A 25,984-nucleotide genomic window follows, 5' to 3' on the forward strand; every position below is an offset into this window, starting at 1 on the left:
GCTCATTATAACACGGTGTTAAACAGTGACAGCCCCAACCCCAAACACAATAACAGAGGTTTACAGTGCAGCAGGAGGCCATTCGGCCCATCCAGTCTTTGCTGGCTCTTGGTGAGGGCAATGCACAACTGAACCCATTGCTCCGCTCCTGCCCCTGGACCAGTGCAGGATCCAATCACAGTCCCTGAGAAATCACCCAATCACCATCCCTGAGAAATCACCCAATCACCATCCCTGAGAAATCGCCCAATCACCGTCCCTGAGAAATCGCCCAATCACAGTCCCTGAAATAATATTCATTCCAGCCCTTAATTGAAGATATTCCGTTGCAATTCTAGATTTATTCAATTCACATTACTGTATTTGTCATCTGAAGAAACAGCCATAATCATACAACACATTTATTAGATAATTGGTCAGACATTCCTATCCACATAATATTTGCAGTACAACATAATATTTTGAAAATAGTTTGGTTTATGTTTTCAAAATTGGCATGATGAAGGATGTTATTGCTAGTAAAGGATTTACTCAGTGCCACTGTCAAACACTCTCGGGGCTGGTACAGCACGGGGTTAGATACAGAGTAAAGCTCCCTCTACACTGTCCCATCAAACACTCCCAGGGCAGGTACAGCACGGGGTTAGATACAGAGTAAAGCTCCCTCTGCACTGTCCCATCAAACACTCCCAGGGCAGGTACAGCACGGGGTTAGATACAGAGTAAAGCTCCCTCTACACTGTCCCATCAAACACTCCCAGGGCAGGTACAGCACGGGGTTAGATACAGAGTAAAGCTCCCTCTACACTGTCCCATCAAACACTCCCAGGGCAGGTACAGCACGGGGTTAGATACAGAGTAAAGCTCCCTCTACACTGTCCCATCAAACACTCCCAGGGCAGGTACAGCACAGGTTAGATACAGAGTAAAGCTCCCTCTACACTGTCCCATCAAACACTCCCAGGGCAGGTACAGCACGGGTTAGATACAGAGTAAAGCTCCCTCTACACTGTCCCATCAAACACTCTCGGGGCAGGTACAGCATGGGTTAGATACAGAGCAAAGCTCCCTCTACACTGTCCCATCAACACTCCCAGGGCAGGTACAGCACGGGGTTAGATACAGAGTAAAGCTTCCTCTACACTGTCCCATTAAACACTCCCAGGGCAGGTACAGCACGGGTTAGATACAGAGTAAAGCTCCCTCTACACTGTCCCATCAAACACTCCCAGGGCAGGTACAGCACGGGTTAGATACACAGTAAAGCTCCCTCTATACTGTCCCATCAAACACTCCCAGGGCAGGTACAGCACGGGGTTAGATACAGAGTAAAGCTCCCTCTACACTGTCCCATCAAATACTCCCAGGGCAGGTACAGCATGGTTTAGATACAGTGTAAAGCTCCCTCTACACTGTCCCATCAAACACACCCAGGGCAGGTACAGCACGGGGTTAGATACAGAGTAAAGCTCCCTCTACTGTCCATCAAACACTCCCAGGGCAGGTACAGCACAGTGTTAGATGCAGAATAAAGCTCCCTCTACACTGTCCCATCAAACACTCCCAGGGCAGGTACAGCACAGGTTAGATACAGAGTAAAGCTCCCTCTACACTGTCCCATCAAACACTCCCAGGGCAGGTACAGCACAGGGTTAGATACAGAGTAAAGCTCCCTCTACACTGTCCCATCAAACACTCGCAGGGCAGGTACAGCATGGGGTTAGATACAGAGTAAAGTTCCCTATTATTTAAGAGGCCCTGCGGGTAGGAATGACGGTATATTTCTGTACTGAATAATTGAGCAGATTTCCTTTGTTCATCAATTGTAACTAATTCTTGAGGCAGTGACACGTGGTGTCCGACAAAGATCTGTTGTGGGGACTCAACTGTTGAATATATTTATTAATGACTTAGATAACACAATAGGGAGTCACATATCCCAGTTTGCCATGACACAAAGATTGGTGGTGTAGTGAGTAGTGTGGTGAGAACGTAAAGTTACAAAGAGACATTGATAGAATACGTGAGTGGGCCAAACTTTGGCAGATGGGTTCATATGCAGGTAAGTATGAGGTCATCCATTTTGGACCAAAAATGGAACAGTGCGAGGATTATATAAAAGTTAGATGCGGTGGAGATCCAAAGAGACTTCAGGGTCTGATACACAGATCGCTAAAAAGTTGTACTCAAGTACAAAATGCAATGTTAGGGGAGGAACTTATGCTACAGTTATACAAAGCCCTGGTTAGACCACATCCGAGCACTGTGTACAGATCTGGGCCACGTAACCTTAGAAAGGATATACTGGCCTTGGAAGAAACGCAGCATAGATTTGTCAGAATGTTTGCAGGGCTTGAAGGGTTAGTTTATGAGCAGAGATTGCAGAAAGTAGACTTGTACATCCTGGACGGTAGATGGTTAAGGGGTGATTTGATTGAAGTTTTTTCGGATTTTGGAAGGAATAGGGTTTAGAGAGAGAGAGAAGCTTTTTCTGTTCGTGGGCGAATCGAGGACAACCTTAAAATCAGGGCCAAGTCAGAGGGAAGTTCGGAAACACTGCTTCACGCAAAGGCTGGTTGAAGTGTGGAACTCTCTCCCACAAAAAGCAGGAGATGCGAGCCCAATTAATAGTTTTACATCGTTTTGCTGGCCAAGGGTGTAAAGGGATATGGAGCCAATGCAGGTGGATGGAGTCAAGGTGATCGATGATCTCATTGAATGGAGGAACAGGTTCGAATGGCTGAATGGCCTCCTCCTGTACCTGTGAGGGTGTAGAACCCTTTGGTACTTCCCTATAACTAGCGAAGAGACAAAGTCACCACCCATGAACATCCATTGCCTTTCCTGCAGTTTCTCCCTGAGTGGGGCTGCAGTTCAGATTGAGTTCTGAGCACTGTCCTGCTGTGGCCCCATTGGGAATTCACCGCACACTGTCCCAAACCTTGGCCTCAACTAGATTCACATCCAGGCTCCAGGGAGCTTTGGTGGAAGGTGCTGATCCAGGAAACAGAACCCTGTGGGGGAATGCCCATCGCTACTAGAGTGGTCAGATTCTGGGCTTGCTGAATCACAGGAGTCACAGCGCATGCACCTAGGGCTTGAGAGAGGATTCCAACAGGGTAATGGAACACAAGGCCAGCTCTGTACAGATCGCTACTCCCCTTTACATTGACCGTTCCCCGTTATTTATCCCCCCCGTGATTCACAGCTACAAATTCCCTGGGAGGACAGACGCACCAACGTTAGCGTCCTCAACCAGGTTAACATCCCCAGCATTGAAGCACTGACCACACACGATCAGCTCCGCTGGGCAGGCCACATAGGTCTCATGCCAGACACGAGACTCCCAAAGCAAGCGCTCTACTCGGAACTCGTCCACAGCAAACGAGCCAAAGGTGGCCGTGGAAACGTTACAGGGACCACCCTCAAAGCCTCCCTGATAAAGTGCGACATCCCCACTGACACCTGGGAGTCCCTGGCCAAAGACCGCCCTAAGTGGAGAAAGTGCATCCGGGAGGGCGCTGAGCACCTCGAGTCTCATCGCTGAGAGCATGCAGAAATTAAGTGCAGGCAGCGGAAGGAGCGTGCGGCAAACCAGTCCCACGCACCCCTTCCCTCAACGACTATCTGTCCCACCTGTGACAGAGACTGTGGTTCTCGTATTGGACTGTTCAACCAGCTAAGGACTCATGTAAAGATTTCGAGGGACTGTCTATGATGATGATGATGATGAGGTCCTGATCCTGGAATAATGGAGGAATTACCGAGAAAATTCTTCAGTATTCCAGCGTGCGCCAAAACCGCCTGCCGTGATCTCAAGCGGATGGAGTATAAAAGCAGGGAAGTCCTGCTACAACTGTACAGGGTATTGGTGAGGCCACACCTGGAGTACTGCGTGCAGTTTTGGTTTCCATATTTACGAAAGGATATACTTGCTTTGGAGGCAGTTCAGAGAAGGTTCACTAGGTTGGTTCCAGGGATGAGGGGGTTGACTTATGAGGAAAGGTTGAGTAGGTTGGGCCTCTACTCATTGGAGTTCAGAAGAGAGGTGATCTTATCGAAACGTATAAGGTTATGCGGGGGCTTGACAAGGTGGATGCAGAGAGGATGTTTCCACTGATGGGGGAGACTAGAACTAGAGGGCATAATCCTAGAACTAGGGGCCGCCCATTTAAAACAGAGATGAGGAGAAACTTCTTCTCTCAGAGGGTTGTAAATCTGTGGAATTCGCTGCCTCAGAGAGCTATGGAAGCTGGGACATTGAATAAATTTAAGACAGAGATAGACAGCTTCTTAACCGATTAGGGAATAAGGGGTTATGGGGAGCGGGCAGGGAAGTGGACCTGAGTCCATGATCGTATTAAATGGTGGAGCAGGCTCGAGGGGCCGTATGGTCTACTCCTGCTTCTATTTCTCATGTTCTTATGTTCTAAGACTGTCCATTGAAAGGGGATAGTGAGCCAATCTATCCCAAACCCCATGCCCCTTTGCTCTTTTCCCATCCGGGCAGTGTCCAGGGGAAGAGATAATTTAGGTCATGCTCCAGCACATCAGGTTGATACAGATTCTCCTCACCTTACCATCTCCAGCGGAGTTCCTGAGAATGAACTGTAGGCTCATTTGCAGTCCTATGTGTCAGCCGTGGCTCAGTGGGCAGCACTCTCTCGCCTCGGAGTCAGAAGGTTGTGGGTTCAAGTCCCACTCCAGAGACTTGAACACAAATTCTAGGCTGACACTCCAGTGCAGTGCTGAGGGAGTGCCTCAGAGGTGGCGTCTTTCAGATGAGGCATTAAACCGAGGCTCCATCTGCTGACTCAGATGGACGTAAAACATCCCATGGCACTATTTCAAAGAAGAGAAGGGAAGTTATCCCTGGTATCCCGGGGCCAATATTTCTCCCTCAATATTGATCTGGTCATTATCACATTGCTGTTTGTGGGAGCTTGCTGTGCGTAAATTGGCTGCCATGTTTCCCTCATTACAACAGTGACTACACTTCAAAAAATACTTCAGTGGCTATGAAGCACTTTGACACGTCTGGTGCTCGTGAACGGCGCTTTTGAAATCCAAGTCTTAATTTTTCTAATGGCGCCTTTACCATTGGAAACACACGCAGAAATTTTAACGCTCATGAAATCATTCCCAGCACGTGCCCAGGTTTCCAGAATGGGCCTCAGGACTTCCCATGTGCAAAATTGGAAAGTCCCTCCCCACTTTAATGTGCAGCCTTGTTTAATTCAGAACATGACAGCATGTTGAGTGACAGTTACCAAGGGAGCCTCTTTCGTCAATCGCCCAGTCAGTTTTCACTGGTGACATTCTCCATTGGGTACATGGATGATCGCGAAATGTGTCCGTTCCGCGAGACCCAGCTCTCGGGCCGGTTGGAGCGGCAGGCGGAACTGTTCCTGATGCACTGCAGGTCTCGCAGGAGTTCCTGCCTCACGCTCTCGCAGGAGAACATGTAGAGCATGGGGTTGATGGCGCTGTTGACGGTGCAGAGGCAGAGGAAGCCCGCAGAGGCGGTGTAGATCTTCTGCTCGAACCAGCAGCTGTCCTTGGACAGGGAGAAGGTCACAGCCCGGCTGAGCAGGATGAGGTGATAGGGGGCGAAGCAGCTCAGGAAGATAGCGATCACGGCGATGGCCAGGCACTTGACCCTGGCCTTCTCACGGGGGTTGAGGCAGGGGCTGGCCTGGATGCGACGGAAGGTCAGCAGGTTGGTGGCGGCCAGGATTGTCAGCGGCACGCAGAAGCCCACGCAGAAGCGGGCGTAGTTGAACTTGGCCACCAGGGGCGGCATGGGGAAAGTCTCGAAGCAGGAGTCGTTCTTGGCCTCGCTGGTCTTCACGCCCGACAGGAAGAAGATGGGCAGGTGGGTGACCATCACCAGCAGCCAGATGCTGGCGCTCACCAGCACGGCGGTCCTCCGGCGACGACGCCACTGCGCCTCGATGGGGTAGAGCACCACCAGGCAGCGGTCGATGGAGATGCAGCAGAGCAGCAGGATGCTGATGTACAGGTTGTTGAAGAAGATGAAGCCGGTCAGGTGGCAGGCCATGTTGCTCTGGGTCCAGCGGTTGTGGTTCAGCACGTAGATGATCCACTGGGGGATGGTGCCCAGGTACACCAGGTCGGAGAGCGAGAGGGTGAAGAGGTACACCGACAGTACGTTCTTCCGCCAGATCTTCAGGAAGGACAGGCCCAGAGTCAGGAGGTTGGCCGGCACCCCCACGACAAACACCAGGCTATAGACGGTGACCAGTGGCACCACCCCGTGGCCATAGGTGATGTTGCAGGCCGACACCGCCAGGTCGCTGGCGTTGGTCATTGCAGAGCAAACGCTGGGATCATCCTAGCCACGGGTCCCGGGCCGCAACCTACAAGGCAAGGAAAGGCCTTAGAGTAAACCCAAATAGACCGGTGCATTTCTTTCCGCTGCTTTCCGATTTCACCCCGCCACTTCCCCCCCCTCCCTCCTCCGCCCCCTACTCCCCCCTCCCTCCTCCCCGCTCCTTCCCCTCCCTCCCGCCTCACCCCTCCTCAGCCTTACTCTCACCACTTCCTCCTCCTCCCCCCTCCTTCCGCCCCTGCTCCCTCCTCCTCCCCCCCAGCTCCCCCCTCCTGCTCCCCCTCCCCTCCCTCCTTCGTCCCTGCTCCCCCCTCCTTCCCCCCTCCCTCCTCACCCCTCCTCACCCCTCCCCTCTGCTTCCCCCTCACCCCCACTGCTCCCTCCTCCCCTCCCTCCTTCGTCCCTGCTCCCCCCTCCTTCCCCCTTCCCTCCTCCCCCCTCCTTCCCCTCTCCCTCCTCACCTATCCTCCCCCTACTTCCTCCCCCTCCCCTCTGCTTCCCCCTCACCCCCCCTGCTCCTCCCGCTCGCTTCCTCACCTCCCCCCCCCCCGCTCCCCTGTGCTTATCCCCTTCCCCCTCCTTCCCCCCCGCTCCCCATCCCTCTCCCCCATCTCCCCTCCTTCCTCCCCGCTCCCCCTCTCCCCATCACCCCCCTCCTCCCCCCTCTCCTCCCTGTTCCCCCCTGCTCTCCCCCCCGCCACACCCTCCACCCACAGCTGTTGACCTTTGCTCTGTAACTCCCACATTACCAGGGGAGGGTGGTGCGGCCTATCCAGCTGGCTCCACCATTTTGGCTGCCCTGAATAAGAAATAGGAGCAGGAGTCGGCCATTCAGCCCCTCGAGCCCGCTCCGCCAATCAATAAGATCATGGCTGATCTTCCACCTCAACTCCACTTTCCCGCATCACTCGATTCCCTTCGTTTCCTTTCTGTAAATTCCCAATTTCCTCCCCTCAGTCTATCGGCACTATGTGGGGGGCCGTTGGTTGGAGAGAATTACTCACCCTAGCTACCGAGTAAGAGTTCTCCCAATTTTCCTCTCTGCTCTCGTCCATAACAAACATAAGATTTAGGAGCAAGTGTCGGCCATACGGCCCCTCGAGCCCACTCCGCCATTCAATAAGACCACGGCCAGTCTTCAACGTCAACTGCACTACCCCGCCCGATCCCAATATCCCTTCGAGTCTGGACAATCGAACACATCTAATGGGAGGAACATCTGCCCCTGTCGCTCTAAATACCCTCACTTCCCAACTAACTTTCTATCTCCCTTTTAAACATCTCAATTGAATCTTCATCTATGGTGATGCAGTTCTCATCCTCAGTGTGAAGAGATTTACTTGGATTCTCTATTTACACAACAGCATCGAAGCTCATCCACTGGGAAAGTATGTTGAGAAACGGACTGTGATAAACATCCTCCTCGCTCACCCCGCCCGCCGAGTCCCTAATCCGCACCCACACCAGGTCCGCGAATTGTACATTCCTCACCGAGGGTCCCACCTCCACCCTTCACTACCTCCAGTTAACTCACAACTCCATCTCCTCCCCTTCTCTCTCACCCAATCACCTGAGCCAAGCTCCACTCTGATCCTCATTTTCAGCATGCTGACCCCAAAACCCCCCCATCACCCACTCCCCGCAACACACCTCACCCCACAACACCCCAACCCAACCCACCTCCCCCTACCCCCACAACACACCTCACCCAACCCCCCGCAACACACCTCACCCAACCCCCCACAACACACCTCACCCCACCACCCCCACAACACCCCAACCCAACCCACCTCCCCCTACCCCCGCAACACACCTCACCCCACCCCCCCCACAACACCCCAACCCAACCCACCTCCCCCTACCCCCACAACACACCTCACCCAACCCCCCCCCCACAACACCCCAACCCAACCCACCTCCCCCTACCCCCACAACACACCTCACCCCACAACACCCCAACACAACCCACCTCCCCCTACCCCCACAACACACCTCACCCAACCCCCACAACACACCTCACCCCACCCCCCCCACAACACCCCAACCCAACCCACCTCCTCCTACCCCCACAACACACCTCACCCAACCTCCCACAACACACCTCACCCCACCCCCCCCACAACACCCCAACCCAACCCACCTCCTCCTATCCCCGCAACACACCTCACCCCACCCCCCCCCACAACACCCCAACCCAACCCACCTCCCCCTACCCCCACAACACACCTCACCCAACCCCCACAACACACCTCACCCCACCCCCCCACAACACCCCCCCCAACCCAACCCACCCCCCCCAACCCAACCCACCTCCCCCTACCCCCACAACACACCTCACCCAACCCCCCACAACACACCTCACCCCCCCCCCACAACACACCAACCCAACCCACCTCCCCCTACCCCCACAACACACCTCACCCAACCCCCACAACACACACCCCCAACCACCCCCACCCTACCCCCCCACCCTGCCCCCCCCACAATACACACCTCACCCCACCCCCCCCACAACACCCCAACCCAACCCACCTCCCCCTACCCCCACAACACACCTCACCCAACCCCCCGCAACACACCTCACCCAACCCCCCCCCAACCCAACCCACCTCCCCCTACCCCCACAACACACCTCACCCAACCCCCACAACACACCTCACCCAACCCCCCCCAACCCAACCCACCTCCCCCTACCCCCACAACACACCTCACCCAACCCCCCACAACACACACCCCCAACCACCCACAACACACCTCACCCCACCCCCCCCCACAACACCCCAACCCAACCCACCTCCCCCTACCCCCACAACACCCCAACCCAACCCCCCACAACACACCTCACCCCACCCCCCCCACAACACCCCAACCCAACCCACCTCCCCCTACCCCCACAACACACCTCACCCAACCCCCCACAACACACCTCACCCCACCCCCCCCACAACACCCCAACCCAACCCACCTCCCCCTACCCCCACAACACACCTCACCCAACCCCCCACAACACACCTCACCCCACCCCCCCCACAACACCCCAACCCAACCCACCTCCCCCTACCCCCACAACACACCTCACCCAACCCCCCACAACACACACCCCCAACCCCCCCTACCCTACCCCCTCACCCTACTCCCTCCACAACAACCCCCACAACACACCCCCACCCGACCCCATCCCAACACAACGCCCCACCCACCCAACAACCCCCACAACACACACCCCCAACCCCCCCTACCGTACCCCCTCACCCTACTCCCCCCACAACAACCCCCATAATACACCCCAACCCGACCCCCCCCCTGCAACCCACCCTCCATCACCCCCCCCCACAACACACCCCCACCCCACAACAACCCCCACAGCACACCCCACAACCCCCACCCTACAACACACCCCAACACACCCCCACCCTACCCCCCCACAACAACCCCCACAACACCCCCCCCAGCCCACAACACACCTCACCCCACCCTCCCTACCCCCCCACCCCACCTCAAAACCCTCACCCACCCACCCTACACCCAGGGTCCTGTTCTCTCTCTTGCTTTTTGAAGTGTTCCCCTCTCCTCCTGTTCCAGTGTAACAGGCTCGAGGGACTGAATGGCCTCCTCCTGTTCCAGTGTAACAGGATCGAGGGGCTGAATGGCCTCCTCCTGTTCCTGAGTAACAGGATCGAGGGGCTGAATGGCCTCCTCCTGTTCCTGAGTAACAGGATCGAGGGGCTGATAGGCCTCCTCCTGATCCTGTGTAACAGGCTCGAGGGGCTGAATGGCCACCTCCTGTTCCTGTGTAAAGGCTTGAGGGGCTGAATGGCCTCCTCCTGTCCCTGTGTAACAGGCTCGAGGGGCTGATAGGCCTCCTCCTGTTCCTGAGTAACAGGCTCGAGGGGCTGAACGGCCTCCTGTTCCTATGTAACAGGCTCAAGGGGCTGAACGGCCTCCTGTTCATGTGTAACAGGCTCGAGGGGCTGAATGGCCTCCTCCTGTTCCTGTGTAACAGGCTCGAGGGGCTGAATGGCCTCCTCCTGTTCCTGTGTAACAGGCTCGAGGGGCTGAATGACCTCCTCCTGTTCCTGTGTAACAGGCTCAAGGGGCTGAATGGCCTTCTCCTGTTCCTGTGTAACAGGCTCGAGGGGCTGAATGGGTCTCCTCCTGTTCCGGCTGATTTGTGGCTACTGGTACTGGAACTAAACATTTGCGTGCTAAGTTTCTCTAACTGTAAGCTGTAAGTGGCTGTAACTTTAGCCTTTAGTCTCCCTCATCCCGATGTTACAGAGGTGGAGAAAAGCGGTTTTAGTTATTGCTGCGGATATGTGGCTGGAAGCTCATTTCAGGGTCAATATGACACCTAGGTTGAGAACAGTCTTGTTCACCCTCAGACAGATGCTAGGGAGAGGGATGGAGTAGGTGGTTAGGGAACGCAGATCGTGGCGGGGACCAAAGACAATGGCTTTGGTCTTCCCAATATTTAATTGGAGAAAATTTCTGCTCTTCAGAACTGGATGTGGGACAAGCAGTTTGACAATTCAGAGACCGTGGAGGGGTCGGGGGAAGTGGGGGTGAGGTAGAGCTGTGTATCAGCGTACATGTGGAAACTGACGCTGTGTTTCCGGATGATGTCACCGAGGGGTAACATGTAGATGAGAAATAGGAGGGGCCAAGGATAGATCCCTGGGGGACACCAGAGGTAACGATGCGGGGGTGGGAAGAGAAGCTATTGCAGGTGATTCTCGGGCTACGATGAGATGGATAAGAATGGAACCAGGCGAGTGCAGTCCCACCCAGCTGGACGATGGTGGAGAGGCGTTGGAGGAGGATGGAGTGGTCACCCGTGTCAAAGGCTGCAGACAGGTCGAGAAGGACGAGGAGGGATAGTTTACCTCTGTCACAGTCACAGAGGATGTCATTCGTGACTTTGATGAGAGCCGTTTCGGTATTGTGGCAGGGGGCAGAAACCGGATTGGAGGGGTTCAAACATGGAATTGTGGGAAAGATGGTCACGGATTTGGGAGACGACAACACGTTCAGGGACTTTGGAGAGGGAAGGGAGGTTGGAGATGGGGCGGTAGTTTGCAAGGACGGAGGGATCGAGGGTTGTTTAGTGGGAATCGGGTCAAGGGAGCAGGAAGTGGGTCTCATGGACAGGATGAGTTTGGAGAGGTCAAGGGAGGAGATCAGAGAGAAACTGGAGAATGACGCGAGTTCAGGGTTAGGGGCAGGAGGGGCCTCAGAGGAAGTTTGGCCCTGTGGGCTAGGGGAAGGAAGGGAACTAGCAGAGGCAGCTGATCGGACGGTCCCAATCTTCGAGACAAAGAAGTCCATGAGCTCCTCACACTTGTTGTTGTAGGTGAGTGTGGTGGAGACAGGGGAGAGGGGTTTAAGGAGTCAGTCAGCAGTAGAGCATAGAAGCTTTTTTCTTTACTCTTTTGCCGAGAAAAGAAAAGCCTGGAGGGTGACCCGTTCGAGGTCTTTAATATTATGAAAGAGTTCGATAGGGTCAAGGTAGAGGAGATGTTTCCACCTGTGGGGGAGACCAGAACTAGGGGCCATCAATATAAGATAGTCACTAATAAATACAATGGGGGGAACTGAGAACGTGGAACTCGTTACCACAGGGAGTGGTTGAGGCGAATAGCATGGATACATTGAAGGGGAGGCTGGATAAACACATGAGGGAAAAAGGAATAGAGGGCTATGTTGATGGGGTGAGATGAAGGGGGGTGGGAGGGGGCTGGTGTGGAACATAAACACCGGCACGGACCAGATGGGCCGAATGGCCTGTTTCTGTGCTGTACATTCGATGCGATTCTATGCTATAAAATGGTCTGCCCAGGGAGATAATCATTTCTTTCGACCTATTTACAATTTCAGGGTTAAGATCACGGATTTAGCTTTCCACATTTCCTGGTGGTCACAGAATGCCTTAAATTTCAGCAATAATTTCACTGATGTGTGAAGTGTGGCTTTAATAATTAAGCAATATTCATAAAATATGCACTTTAAGAGTTACAAAATATTACCTCTCATTTCCTTCCTTATTCCTGTTTCCTGTGTACGCTCTACTGCACATCCTAAATGTTGTGTTACTTTTATATTTACTCTGATATTATATCTTCGTGATTGTGCGCTCCCTCAGTACTGCCCCTCTGACAGTGCAGCACTCCCTCAGTACTGCCCCTTCGATAATGCGGTGCTCCCTCAGTACTGCCCCTCCGACAGTGCGGCGCTCCCTCAGTACTGCCCCTCCGACAGTGCGGCGCTCCCTCAGTACAGCACCTCCAACAGTGCAGCATTCCCTCAGTACTGCCCCTCCGACAGTGCGGCGCTCCCTCAGTGCTGCCCCTCCGTCAGTGCAGCACTCCCTCAGTACTGCCCCTCCAAAAGTGCGGCGCTCCCTCAGTACAGCCCCTCCAACAGTGCAGCATTCCCTCAGTACTGCCCCTCCGAGAGTGCAGCACTCCCTCAGTACTGCCCCTCCGACAGTGCGGCACTCCCTCAGTATAGCCCCTCCGACAGTGCGGCACTCCCTCAGTACTGCCCCTCCAACAGTGCAGCACTCCCTCAGTACTGCCCCTCCAACAGTGTGGCGCTCCCTCAGTACTGCCCCTCCGACAGTGCGGCACTCCCTCAGTACTGCCCCTCCGACAGTGCAGCACTCCCTCAGTACTGCCCCTCCGACAGTGCAGCACTCCCTCAGTGCTGCCCCTCCGACAGTGCAGCACTCCCTCAGTGCTGCCCCTCCGACAGTGCGGCGCTCCCTCAGTACTGCCCCTCCGACAGTGCGGCGCTCCCTCAGTACTGCCTCCCTGACGTTGGGACGCGGAATTGCACGGGTAAAAGAGCACCCGCGTGTCAGGCAGTTTATCAGCCTCCCCCCGCCCCCCCTCCCACCCTCACAGTGGCAGACCCCCCTTTCAAAATGTCAACCTCTTCGCTTGGAGTTAACGGGAGTGAGGGGCGGTAGGAGTTGGGGTAACGATACCGGCCCCATTTTGAGGCTGTAACCTCCCCCCCCCCACGCCCCCCACACTGTTAACGTCAGGAGATAGAAGTGAAAATTGACCCCATTTTCTCCGAGTTTCTCTCCGCTGCTCGTTCCCTCCGTCTCTCCTCCCTTTTTTCTCTCTCTCTCTGGAACTCTTGTGTAACTGGTCTCATTTCTCTTTGCTCCCTCATTCCCTCTGGTGCGCTTGAACTTGGCTGGCCTCCTCCCTCGTGGGCCCTCTCGCCCGCCCAGCTCCCCACCAGTCACCACACGTGCTGCTGCTGGAGCAGCTCCCCTGCTCCATTCAGATTTATCTCGGCTCTGTTACCGCTCTGAGACATCAGCGTGTGCGGCAAACCAGACAGCGGACCAGACAAACCGCTCGACATTCTGACAAAGCTCCACGCAAAAGAATAAATAAGCCGAACCATTTACCTGTTCGGAGGAAGGTTTGCCACAGAAGGGGGTCGACAGGGAGCCTCACGCGCCAACTAATTTACCCTCCTCGCTGAACAGATTCTCGAAGTGCAGACAGGAAGTGGCAGTGTGCTGTTGGATAGGAAACGCTGTGTCAGTTACTACCCAACCTCACACCACACAAAGCTCCTACCAAACAGCCATAAAAGGCACGTCTTTAAAGCCTGCAAGTATGATTGTCACAAACTGCTCGAGACATGCTACCGACACAATCAAGGCACCCTCCCTTCAGTCATAAGCATCCCCAGCGCGGCATGTGATCTTTATACAATCATCATTATCATAGGCCGTCCCTCGTGTCGAGGATGACTTGCTTCCAAACCGAAAAGGGATGAGTTCACCGGTTTTTCAATGAGGGACCTGATATTCCAGGTCCCGCACTACATGTTGAACATAAGAACATAAGAAATAGGAGCAGGAGTCGGCCATACGGCCCCTCGAGCCTGCTCCGCCATTTAATACAATCATGGCTGATCTGATCATGGACACAGCTCCACTTCCCTGCCCGTTCCCCATAACCCCCTTATCCCCTTATCGGTTAAGAAACTGTCTATTTCTGTCTTAAATTTATTCAATGTCCCAGCTTCCACAGCTCTCTGAGGCAGTGAATTCCACAGGTTAACAACCCTCTGAGAGAAGAAATTTCTCCTCATCTCTGTTTTAAATGGGCGGCCCCTTATTCTCAGATCATGCCCTCTAGTTCTAGTCTCTCCCATCAGTGGAAACATCCTCTCTGCATCCACCTTGTCAAGCCCCCTCATAATCTTATAGTTTCGATAAGATCACCTCTCATTCTTCTGAATTCCAATGAGTAGAGGCCCAACCTCCTCAACCTTTCCTCATAAGTCAACCCCCTCATCCCCAGAATCAACCTAGTGAACCTTCTCTGAACTGCCTCCAAAGCAAGTATATCCTTTTGTAACGTGGGATGGCCGTTGTACACCAGCCACCACACGGGCTTGACAGAGCTAGGTCTTGGTCCAGTGGCAAGAGTTAACCAGGACGACTGGAGACCTGCTCTGTTGCACGGACCCAGTGCGCTACACATATCGCAGTGTGGGCTGGGCCCGTGCTGCCCCTGGGCCCTAGCTTCTTCTGGCCCCGAACTCACGCCTCCCCTGGGCTCCGATCACGTCACTCCACGATCTCTTGCCGCTCCTACTGTACCTGCCCACGCTCCAATCACCGACCTGGACCTTGGTGCCGTCCAATCCACTCGCCCTCTTCGCAGCCGTCGCTCTCCAGCTCATAGAAACATAGAAACATAGACAATCGGTGCAGGAGTAGGCCATTCGGCCCTTCGAGCCTGCACCACCATTCAATAAGATCATGGCTGATCATTCACCTCAGTACCCCATTCCTGCTTTCTCTCCATACCCCTTGATCCCTTTAGCCGTAAGGGCCATATCTAACTCCCTTTTGAATATATCTAACGAAATGGCCTCAACAACTTTCTGTGGTAGAGAATTTCACAGGTTCACAATTCTCTGAGTGAAGAAGTTTCTCCTCATCTCGGTCCTAAATGGCTTACCCCTTATCCTTAGACTGTAACCCCTGGTTCTGGACATCCCCAACATCGGGAACATTCTTCCTGCATCTAACCTGTCCAGTCCCGTCAGAATTTTATATGTTTCTATGAGATCCCCTCTCATTCTTCTAAATTCCAGTAAATATAAGCCTAGTCGATCCAGTCTTTCTTCATATGTCAGTCCTGCCATCCCGGGAATCAGTCGGGTGAACCTTGTAGTGGTACGCCGTCGCACACCGCTGCTTTGACCCTCGACCTGCTGATGGTCCTTGCAGGTTGGGGTCGTCTCGCCGAATTGTAGTTCCTCTGCTGCTATACCTCCTGCAATCTTTATACAGTGCCTGCGTGATTGCTGTGGAGTCTGAAGTGTCTGCATGTGGCCATTCTTTATGTATTTGGGAAGGAGTGTCCAGAGGCCGTTTAACCTGGGGGTGCATCACAGCCAAGCAAGAGCCATTGGATAGTGCTGAGGAGCAGAAAGCATGCACAATTGGCATTTTACTCCTTCCTAGCCACAATAAGGATAGACTGGAGGAGTTGGAGTTGTTCTCCTTGGATCTGGATGGTGGAGGTAGACTCAATCATGGCTTTCAAAATGGAATTGGATAAGTACTTGAAGGAGAAAAAATTGCAGGAATTTGGGGAAAGGGCAGGGGAGTGGGACTAGCTGAGGTGCTCTTGCAGAGAGCCGGCATGGGCTCGACAGGCCGAATGGCCTCCTTCTGTGCTGTAACCGTTCTACGATTCTAATATCAAAGGCATTTGTATCATCAGCCAACTGGAGTATTGTGTCCAATTCTGGGCACCGCATTGTAGGAAGGATGTGAAGGCCTTAGTGAGGGTGCAGAAAAGATTTGCCAGAATGATTCCAGGGATGAGGGACTTCAGTTACAGTCTAAGGATAAGGGGTAAGCCATTTAGGACCGAAATGAGGAGAAACTTCTTCACCCAGAGAGTGGTGAACCTGTGGAATTCTCTGCCACATAAAGTTGTTGAGGCCAATTCACGAAATATATTCAAAAAGGAGTTAGATGTAGTCCTTACTACTAGGGGGATCAAGGGGTATGGCGAGAAAGCAGGAATGGGGTACTGAGGTTGCATGTTCAGCCATGAACTCATTGAATGGTGGTGCAGGCTAGAAGGGCCGAATGGCCTACTCCTGCACCTATTTTCTATGTTCCTATGTTTCTATGTTACGTGGATAGACTGGAGAAGCTAGGGCTGTTCTCCTTAGAGCAGAGAAGGTTGAGAGGAGATTTGATCGAGGTGTTCAAAATCATGAGGGGTCTGGACAGAGTAGATAGAGAGGAACTGTTCCCATTGGTGGAAGGGTCGAGAACCAGAGGGCACAGATTTAAGGTTATAATGTATACAACTGTGAGAATGCTCACAGGTTTGTAGAGCTGTTGATGTTAAAATAGTTGCAGAGCTGTTGAGTTGGGAGTGGCTTAGCCAGTCACGTGATGTTCACAAGACTCAATAAAACCCCAGCCAGTTCGGTCTAGATCGTCCACAATGAGGTATGCAGTTGTGAGCCTGGTAACGAACTGGTAATGTGTCGTGTGATTGTTCAACCTTTGTCTCCAGGCCAGGTCCAAGACCACCCCAACCTCTGTCGCGAGCTACAGTACGCGGACAATGCCTGCGTCTGTGCACATGCAGAGGCTGAATTCCAGGACATAGTTGATGTATTTACTGAGGCAGACGAAAGTATGGGCCTTACGCTAAACATCCATAAGACAAAGGTCCTCCACCAGCCTGTCCTCGCCGCACAGCACTGCCCCCCAGTCATCAAGATCCACGGCGCGGCCCTGGACAACGTGGACCACTTCCCATATCTCGGGAGCCTCCTATAGAAACATAGAAACATAGAAAATAGTTGCAGGAGTAGGCCATTCAGCCCTTCTAGCCTGCACCACCATTCAATGAGTTCATGGCTGAACATGAAACTTCAGTACCCCCTTCCTGCTTTCTCGCCATACCCCTTGATCCCCCTAGTAGTAAGGACTTCATCTAACTCCCTTTTGAATATATTTAGTGAATTGGCCTCAACTACTTTCTGTGGTAGAGAATTCCACAGGTTCACCACTCTCTGGGTGAAGAAGTTTCTCCTCATCTCGGTCCTAAATGGCTTACCCCTTATCCTTAGACTGTGACCTCTGGTTCTGGACTTCCCCAACATTGGGAACATTCTTCCTGCATCTAACCTGTCTAAACCCGTCAGAATTTTAAACGTTTCTATGAGGTCCCCTCTCATTCTTCTGAACTCCAGTGAATACAAGCCCAGTTGATCCAGTCTTTCTTGATAGGTCAGTCCCACCATCCCGGGAATCAGTCTGGTGAATTTTCGCTGCACTCCCTCAATAGCAAGAATGTCCTTCCTCAAGTTAGGAGACCAAAACTGTACACAATACTCCAGGTGTGGCCTCACCAAGGCCCTGTACAACTGTAGCAACACCTCCCTGCCCCTGTACTCAAATCCCCTCGCTATGAAGGCCAACATGTCATTTGCTTTCTTAACCGCCTGTTGTACCTGCATGCCAACCTTCAATGACTGATGTACCATGACACCCAGGTCTCGTTGCACCTCCCCTTTTCTTAATCTGTCACCATTCAGATAATAGTCTGTCTCTCTGTTTTTACCACCAAAGTGGATAACCTCACATTTATCCACATTATACTTCATCTGCCATGCATTTGCCCACTCACCTAACCTATCCAAGTCACTCTGCAGCCTCATAGCATCCTCCTCGCAGCTCACACTGCCACCCAACTTAGTGTCATCCGCAAATTTGGAGATACTACATTTAATCCCCTCGTCTAAATCATTAATGTACAATGTAAACAGCTGGGGCCCCAGCACAGAACCTTGTGGTACCCCACTAGTCACTGCCTGCCATTCTGAAAAGTCCCCATTTACTCCTACTCTTTGCTTCCTATCAACAAGAGCAGGCATTGACGACGAGATCCAACACCGCCTCCAGTGCGCCAGTGCAGCCTTCAGCCGCCTGAGGAAAAGAGTGTTTGAAGACCAGGCCCTCAAAATTGCCACCAAGCTCATGGTCTACAGGACTGTAGTAATACGCGCCCCCTTTATGGCTCAGAAACATGGACCATGTACGTTATGCACCTCAAGTCACTGGAGAAATACCACCAACGCTGTCTCCGCAAGATCCTACAAATCCCCTGGGAGGACAGATGGACCAACGTTAGCGTCCTCGACCAGGCCAACATCCCCAGCATTGAAGCACTGACCACACTCGATCAGCTCTGCTGGGCAGGCCACATTGTCCACATGCCAGACACGAGACTCCCAAAGCAAGCGCTCTACTCGGAACTCCTTCACGGCAAACGAGCCAAAGGTGGGCAGAGGAAACGTTACAAGGACACCCTCAAAGCCTCCCTGATAAAGTGCAACATCCCCACTGACACCTGGGAGACCCTGGCCAAAGACCGCCCTAAGTTGAGGAAGTGCATCCGGAAGGGCGCTGAGCACCTCGAGTCTCGTCGCCGAGAGCATGCAGAAACCAAGCGCAGGCAGCGGAAGGAGCGTGCGGCAAACCAGTCCCACCCTCCCCTTCCCTCAACCACTGTCTGTCCCACCTGTGACAGGGACTGTGGTTCTCGTATTGGACTGTTCAGTCACCCTGAGGACTCATTCTAAGAGTGGAAGCAAGTCTTCCTCGATTCCGAGGGACTGCCTATGATGATGAGGATGACGAAACCTTTGTTAATAAACCAACTAGTTCTTGATAGCAATGTGTTGCTATGAATTCTTAAACAAGGAACCCATGAAGCAAGTACATTACAAAGGTGATTGGCAGAATAACCAGAGGCAACATGAGGAAAATCTTTTTTACGCAGCGAGTGGTTAGGATCTGGAATGCACGGCCTGAAAGGGTGGTGGAGGCAGACTCAATCGTGGCTTTGAAAAGAGAGTTGGATAAATCCTTGAAGGAGAAAAAATTGCAGTGATGTGGGGAAAGAGCGAGGGAGTGGGACTAACTGGATCGTTCTTCGAAAGAGCCGGCGCAGACTCGATGGGCCGAGTGGTCTCCTTCTGTGCCGTACGCTTTGCTGATTCTGTGACTCTCCCTCCGCAAAGACCAAGTGGCAGAAGGGGAAGGGAGAGTAAACAAACTGAGGAGCTTCTTGTTTGATGTTGCAAGTGACGGCTTATCTCAGGTGGTAGCACTGGTAGCCCAATCTGTAGGCTGTGGCTTCAAGTTGCCACTCCAAGAAACCTGAGCACATCACCCAGACTGACACTCCCGTACTGTGCCGTACAGAGGGACGTTCGACCAGCTCCGATGTCATCCGCATGGCCGACACGCGACTCCCAAAACAAGTGCTTTACTCAGAGCTCTGATACGGCAAGCGAGCCCCAGGTGGGCAGAGGAAACGCTTCCAGGACATCCTCAAAGCCTCCTTGATAAAGTCTAACATCCCCGCTGACACCTGGGAATCCCTGGCCAAAGACCGCCCAAAGTGGAGGAAGAGCATCCGGGAGGGCGCTGAGCACCTCGAGTCTCGTCGCCAGGAGGACACGGAAGCCAAGCGCAAACAGCGGAAGAAGCCCACCACAAGCTGCAGTTACCCACCCAACCACCGGGGGAGCTGCCGCTGTACGGAGCTGATAATCCCAGACTGACAACTGTCGGTCAAATAACATTGCCATCGCAACACCAAAACTCCTGGTTGCACACAACGCTAAGAAACGGCGGGAACATGCATGTTACAGAGTTCAGCTGACCGCAGCTCTGCTCCGATAAGATGACCCCATCCAAATCCTGTCGAAACCCCAGTATCCTGCCCGTGTAAGGAACTCAATGCTGACCTTATTACAAGTTCAATAAGATTATATTAGCTCATACCAATTGAGATTATGATCACCAGTGGAAAGTAAAGGCTTGCATTTCTGTAGCTCTGCATCACTTCGCAGGGAAATCTCTCAAAGCCCTTCACGCACGTACAGTGCTTGTTGATAAGCAGACAATTGTGGCGGCTATCTTGTACACATGAGCATAGAAACATAGAAATCTACAGAGCAGAAGGAGGCCATTCCGGCCCATCGTGTCCGCGCCGGCCGACAAAGAGCCACACGGCCCTCGGTCAGCAGCCCTGAAGGTTACATGTAAACCTATGAACAATGACGGAAAGGCAAAGAGCAGCCAGCCCAACCAATCCGTCTCACCACAACTGCGACACCCCTTATACTGAAACATTCTACACTCCACCCCAACCGGAGCCATGTGATCTCCAGGGAGAGGCAAAAACCAGATAAAAACCCAGGCCAATTTAGGGAGAAAAAATCTGGGAAAATTCCTCTCCGACCCATCCGGGCAAAACTAGTCCAGGAGATCACGCTGGCTGTATTCTATTCCCTGCAGTACTTACCATTATATCTGCACCGTCCAACAAAAGGTCATCCAGTCTAATCCCAATTACCAGCTCTAGGTCTGTAACCCTGCAAGTTACTGCACTTCAAGTACCCATCCAACCATCTCTTAAAAGTGGTGAGGGTTTCTGCATCCACCACTCTTCCAGGCAGCGAGTTCCAGATCCCCACAACCCTCTGCGTAAAGAAGCCCCCCTCATCAAATCCCCTCTAAACCTTCCACCAACCACCTTAAAACTATGCCCCCTTATAATAGACCCCTCCACCAATGGAAATAGGCCCTTATTATCCACTATGTCCAGGCCCCTCAATATTTTGTACACCTCAATGAGGTCTCCTCTCAACCTCCTCTGTTCCAATGAGAACAAACCCAGCCTATCCAATCTGTCTTCATAACTAAGATGCTCCATTCCAGGCAGCATCCTAGTAAATCTCCTCTGCACCCTCTCCAGTGCAATCACGTCTTTCCTATAATACGGCGACCAGAACTGCACACAGTACTCCAGCTGTAGCCGAACCAAAGTATTATACAATTTAAGCATAACCTCCCTGCTCTTATATTCTATGCCTCGGCCAATAAAGGCAAGCATTCCGTATACCTTCTTAACCACCTTATCTACCTGGCCTGCTACTTTCAGGGATCTGTGGACAAGCACTCCAAGGTCCCTGTGTTCATCTACACTATTAAGTGGCCTACTGCTTAATGTGTATACCCTTTCCTTATTACCCTCCCAAAGTGCATCACCTCACACTTCTCTGAATTAAATTCCATTTGCCACTGCCCTGCCCACCTGACCAGTAGATTGATATCCTCCTGCAGCCCATGACTTTCCTCTTCATTATCAACCACACAGCCAATTTTAGTGTCGTCTGCAAACTTCTAAATCATACTCCCTATATTCAAATCTAAATTGTTGATATATACCACAAAAAGCAAGGGACCCAGTACTGAGCCCTGCAGAACCCCACTGGAAACATCCTTCCAGTCACAAAAACATCCATCAACCATTACCCTTTGCTTCCTACCTTCAAGCCAATTTTGGATCCAACTTGCCACCCAGCATCTGAGCAACAATGCATCGAAGGGCCAGCTAATCTGTTCCTGATGGTGCTGGTCGAGGGTTAACTTTTCCCCAGGACATTGGGTGATCTCCCCCACTCCCCCTCTCCCCACCCCTGTGCCTCCACCCACTCTTCTTTGAATACTGTCAACTATCTGAACAGTCTAATAGGGCCTTGGTTTGATGGCGAGGCGGGTGGGAGGGAGGTCATTCTCCGATGCCTCATCCAAAGGTGGGGACGTCTGACAATGCAGCAACCCCTCAGTACTGCACAGCCTCCAAAGTACTTTACAAGTGTAGTCAGTGTTGTAACGTGGGGAAAAACAGCAGCTAAACTGCCCACAGCAAGCTCCCACAACAACAATCACTTGCATTTATATAGCATCTTTGACGTAGTAACACGTCCTAAAGCGCTTCACAGGAGCGTAATCAGACCGAATTTAACACCGAGCCACATAAGGAGATATTAGGACAGGTGACCAAAGCTTGGTCAAAGAGGAATGTTTTAAGGAGCGTCTTAAAGGAGGAAAGAGAGAGGTAGAGAGGCGGAGAGGTTTAGGGAGGGAATTCCAGAGCTTGGGGCCCAGGCAGCTGAAGGCATGGCCACCGATGGTGGAGCGATTAAAATCGTGGATGCTCAAGAGGGCAGAATTGGAGGAGCGCAGATATCTCAGAGGGTTAAGAACATAAGAAATAGGAGCAGGAGAAGGTCATTTGGCCCCTTGAGCCTGCTCCACATTCAGTAAGATCATGGCTGATCCGATCATGGACTCAGCTCCACCTCCCAGACCGCTCCCTATAACCCTTTACTCCCTTATCGCTCAAAGATCTGTCTATCACTGCCTTAAATTTATTCAATGTCCCAGCCTCCACAGCTCTCTGGGGCATAGAATTCCACAGATTTACAACCCTCTGAGAGAAGAAATTCCTCCTCATCTCAGTTTTAAATGGGCGGCCCCTTGTTCTGAGACTATGCCCTCTAGTGTTAGTTTAGGGTTGTAGGTCTGGACGAGATTACAGTGAGGAGGTTAAGGTTTTAGTGGCATTGATTTTGGGATATATATTGGCCCAGGACACCCGGGAGAACTCCCCTACTCTTCTTCGAAATAGTGCTGTGGGATCTTTTACGTCCACCTGAGAAGGCAGACGAGGCCTCGGTTCAACGTCTCATCAGCGAGACGGCCCCTCCACCAGCCTGGATTATGTGCTCAAGTCCTGCGGTGGTGGCTTGACACCCCTATGACCTTCTGGGACCCCTGTGCGACTTGCCCTATGGTTTAGCAGAGTGGGTTTGCTCCAAGTCTGGGGATTTGTCAGAATGCACAGACCCGCTAACCCGCCCCAGTCACTGACACCGCCAAAAGGGACCCTGGAAGAGAAGTGGAGGGGTGAGGTAAACTCGCGACATGGATCAGTCTGAGCGAATTTCCTGAACACTTGCGGCACAGCAACCGGGGCCTCCGTACACCCTTACTTCGGGGCCCAGGAGAGGCGAGGGGCCCAGGGGTAGCACGGGCCCAGCCCACACTGTGCGATGTGTGCGCGCACTGGGCCCGTGCAGCGGAGCTGGTCTCCAGTCGTCTTGTGTAACTCTTGCCACTGGACCAAGGCCTCGCTCTGTCAAGCCCGTGTGGTGGCTGGTGTGCAACGGCCACCCCACGTTAAAAAAAATCCACCCACAGGCATCTTCCACCCTTCAACATGGAGTTCGGGGACCTGGAATATCAGGTCCTTCAGTGAAACACCTGTGAGCGTTTTGACATGAAATCAAGTCCTCCTCGACTCGCGGGACCGCCTATGATGATGATGATGATGATGATGACACCCTTACTCTAACGCAGATGTTCCAGGGAATTGTGGGCCAGTAACTTAAGAGTCCCCCGCACCACTTGCAACGGCCATGCTTAACTCAGGCAGCCACCTGTATCGAGCAAATGGCACTGACCAATCATCATCACCATCGGCTTCAACTACAAAGGCACTGCTTAAACCGTGCTTGGCCTTGCCAACTAACGGGAGGCTGAGGGGAGACCTGATTGAGGTGTATCAAATTACGAGGGGCCTGGATAGAGTGGATGGGAAGGACCTGTTTCATAAGAATATAAGAAATAGGAGCAGGAGTAGGCCACCTGGCCCCTCGAGCCTGCACCGCCATTTAATAAGATCATGGCTGCTCCGATCATGGACTCAGCTCCACGTCTCTGCCCGCTCCCCATAACCCTTTACTCCCTTATCGCTCAAAAATGTGTCGATCTCCTCCTGAATTATATTCAATGACCCAGCCTCCACAGCTCTCTGGAGCAGAGAATTCTACAGATTTACAACCCTCTGAGAGAAGAAATTCCTCCTCATCTCAGTTTTAAATGGCCCCTTATACTGAGACTATGCCCCCTAGTTCTAGTCTCCCCCATCAGTGGAAACATCCTCTCTGCATCCACCTTGTCAAGCCCCCTCATAATCTTATACGTTTCAATAAGATCTCTTGGCAGAGGGGGTCAACAATCAGGGGGCATAGATTGAAAGTAATTTGGGGGAGGTATAGAGGAGATTTGAGGGGAATGTTTTCACCCAGAGGGTGGTGGGGGGTCTGGAACTCACTGCCTGAAAGGGTGGTAGAGGCAGAAACCCTCACCGCATTTAAAAAGGTACTTGGATGTGCACCTGAAGTGCCGTAACCTGCAGGGCTACGGACCGAGAGCTGGAAAGTGGGATTAGGCTTTAGATAAGGCCGGGTCCTCGAGCGACTTTAACCAGCGGCACGGAATGATACAGCACAGAAGGAGGCCATTCGGCCCATCGTGCCTGTGCCTGCTCTTGGAATGAGCTTACCCAGTTAGTTAGTCCCACTCCCCTGCTCTTTCCCGAAACTGTTCATGATTTTGCACACCTCTATTAAATCTCCCCTTAACCGTCTCCGCTCTAAAGAGAACAACCCCAGCTTCTCCAGTCTCTCCATGTAATTGAAGTCCCTCATCCCTGGAACCATTCTGGTAAATCTCCTCTGCACCCTCTCTAAGGCCTTCACATCCTTCCTAAAATGTGGTGCCCAGAATTGGACACAATACTCCAGTTGAGGCCGAACCATATGAACATAAGAAATAGGAGCAGGAGTAGGCCATACGGCCCCTCGAGCCTGCTCCGCCATTTAATACGATCGTGGCTGATCCGATCATGGACTCAGCTCCACTTCCCTGCCCGTTCCCCATAACCCCTTATCACCTTATCGTTTAAGAAACTCTCTATTTCTGTCTTAAGTTTATTCAATGTCCCAGTTTCCTCAGCTCCCTGAGGCAGCGAATTCCACAGATCCACAACTCTCTCAGAGAAGAAATTTCTCCTCATCTCTGTTTTAAATGGGCGGCCCCTTATTCTAAGATCATGCCCTCTAGTTCTAGTCTCCCCCATCAGTGGAAACATCCTCTCTGCATCCACCTTGTCAAGCCCCCTCATAATCTTGTATGTTTCAATAACCAGCCTTTTATAAAGGTTCAGTGTAACGTCCTTACTTTTGTTCCCCATTCCTCTACTAATGGAGTCCAGAATCCCGGATATCTTTTTAACATCCTTCCAAAATTGTCCTGCCATCTTCAAAGGCTTATGTTCACACACCGCCAGGTCCCTCTGTTCCTGCACCCCCACTGAAATGGTGCCTTTTCGTTTATATAGCCTCTCCTCATTCATCCGACCAATATGAATCACTTCACACTTCTTTGCATAAATTTGCCATGTGCCTGACCGTTTCTTCAGTCTGTCTGCGCCCTCCCGAAACAAAAGCAAAATACTGCAGGTGCTGGAAATGTGAAATAAAAACAGAAAAATGCTGGAAATACTCAGCAAGTCAGGGCAACCTCTGTGGAGAGAGAAACAGAGTCAACGTTTCAGGTCGATGACCCTTCGTCAGAACCGGGAAAGTTTCGAGATGTAGCAGTGCAGGGAACGGGGGAGGGGAAGAAAGAACAAAAGGGGAAGGTCTGTGACAGGGTGGAAGGCAGGAGAGATTAGAGAGACAAAAGGGATGACAGTGCGAGGCAAAAGGAGATGGTAATGGGGCAAGTTAAGAAACAAAAGATGAGCCGAGATAGGGTGTAAATGGAGATGGTAGAGTCATCAACAGGTGCCGTGGGAAAGAGAAAAACACAGAAAACAAAATTGGGCCAATAGCTATGGGGCAATGGGATTA

The 25,984-nt window shown here is 52.3% G+C and overlaps 1 protein-coding gene across 1 annotated transcript; it reads right to left on the minus strand.

Annotated features, from left to right (window-relative positions):
* Nucleotides 1-949: 949 nt before the first annotated feature.
* Nucleotides 950-13,881, minus strand: LOC139262406 (probable G-protein coupled receptor 132). The gene is made up of 2 exons (XM_070877602.1): nucleotides 13,776-13,881; nucleotides 950-6,380 (listed from the first exon to the last, which is right to left on the minus strand). The coding sequence occupies exon 2, from the start codon at nucleotides 6,329-6,331 to the stop codon at nucleotides 5,300-5,302; it is 1,032 nt and encodes a 343-aa protein (XP_070733703.1). The 5' UTR covers nucleotides 6,332-6,380; nucleotides 13,776-13,881; the 3' UTR covers nucleotides 950-5,299.
* Nucleotides 13,882-25,984: the final 12,103 nt, after the last annotated feature.

This window comes from Pristiophorus japonicus, chromosome 4, assembly GCF_044704955.1.
Source record: "Pristiophorus japonicus isolate sPriJap1 chromosome 4, sPriJap1.hap1, whole genome shotgun sequence".
Classification (NCBI taxonomy): domain Eukaryota; kingdom Metazoa; phylum Chordata; class Chondrichthyes; family Pristiophoridae; genus Pristiophorus; species Pristiophorus japonicus.

Excerpts from the sequence above, each read along its gene's own strand:
- LOC139262406 (XM_070877602.1), bottom strand. The coding sequence starts at position 6,331 with ATGACCAACGCCAGCGACCTGGCGGTGTCGGCCTGCAACATCACCTAT.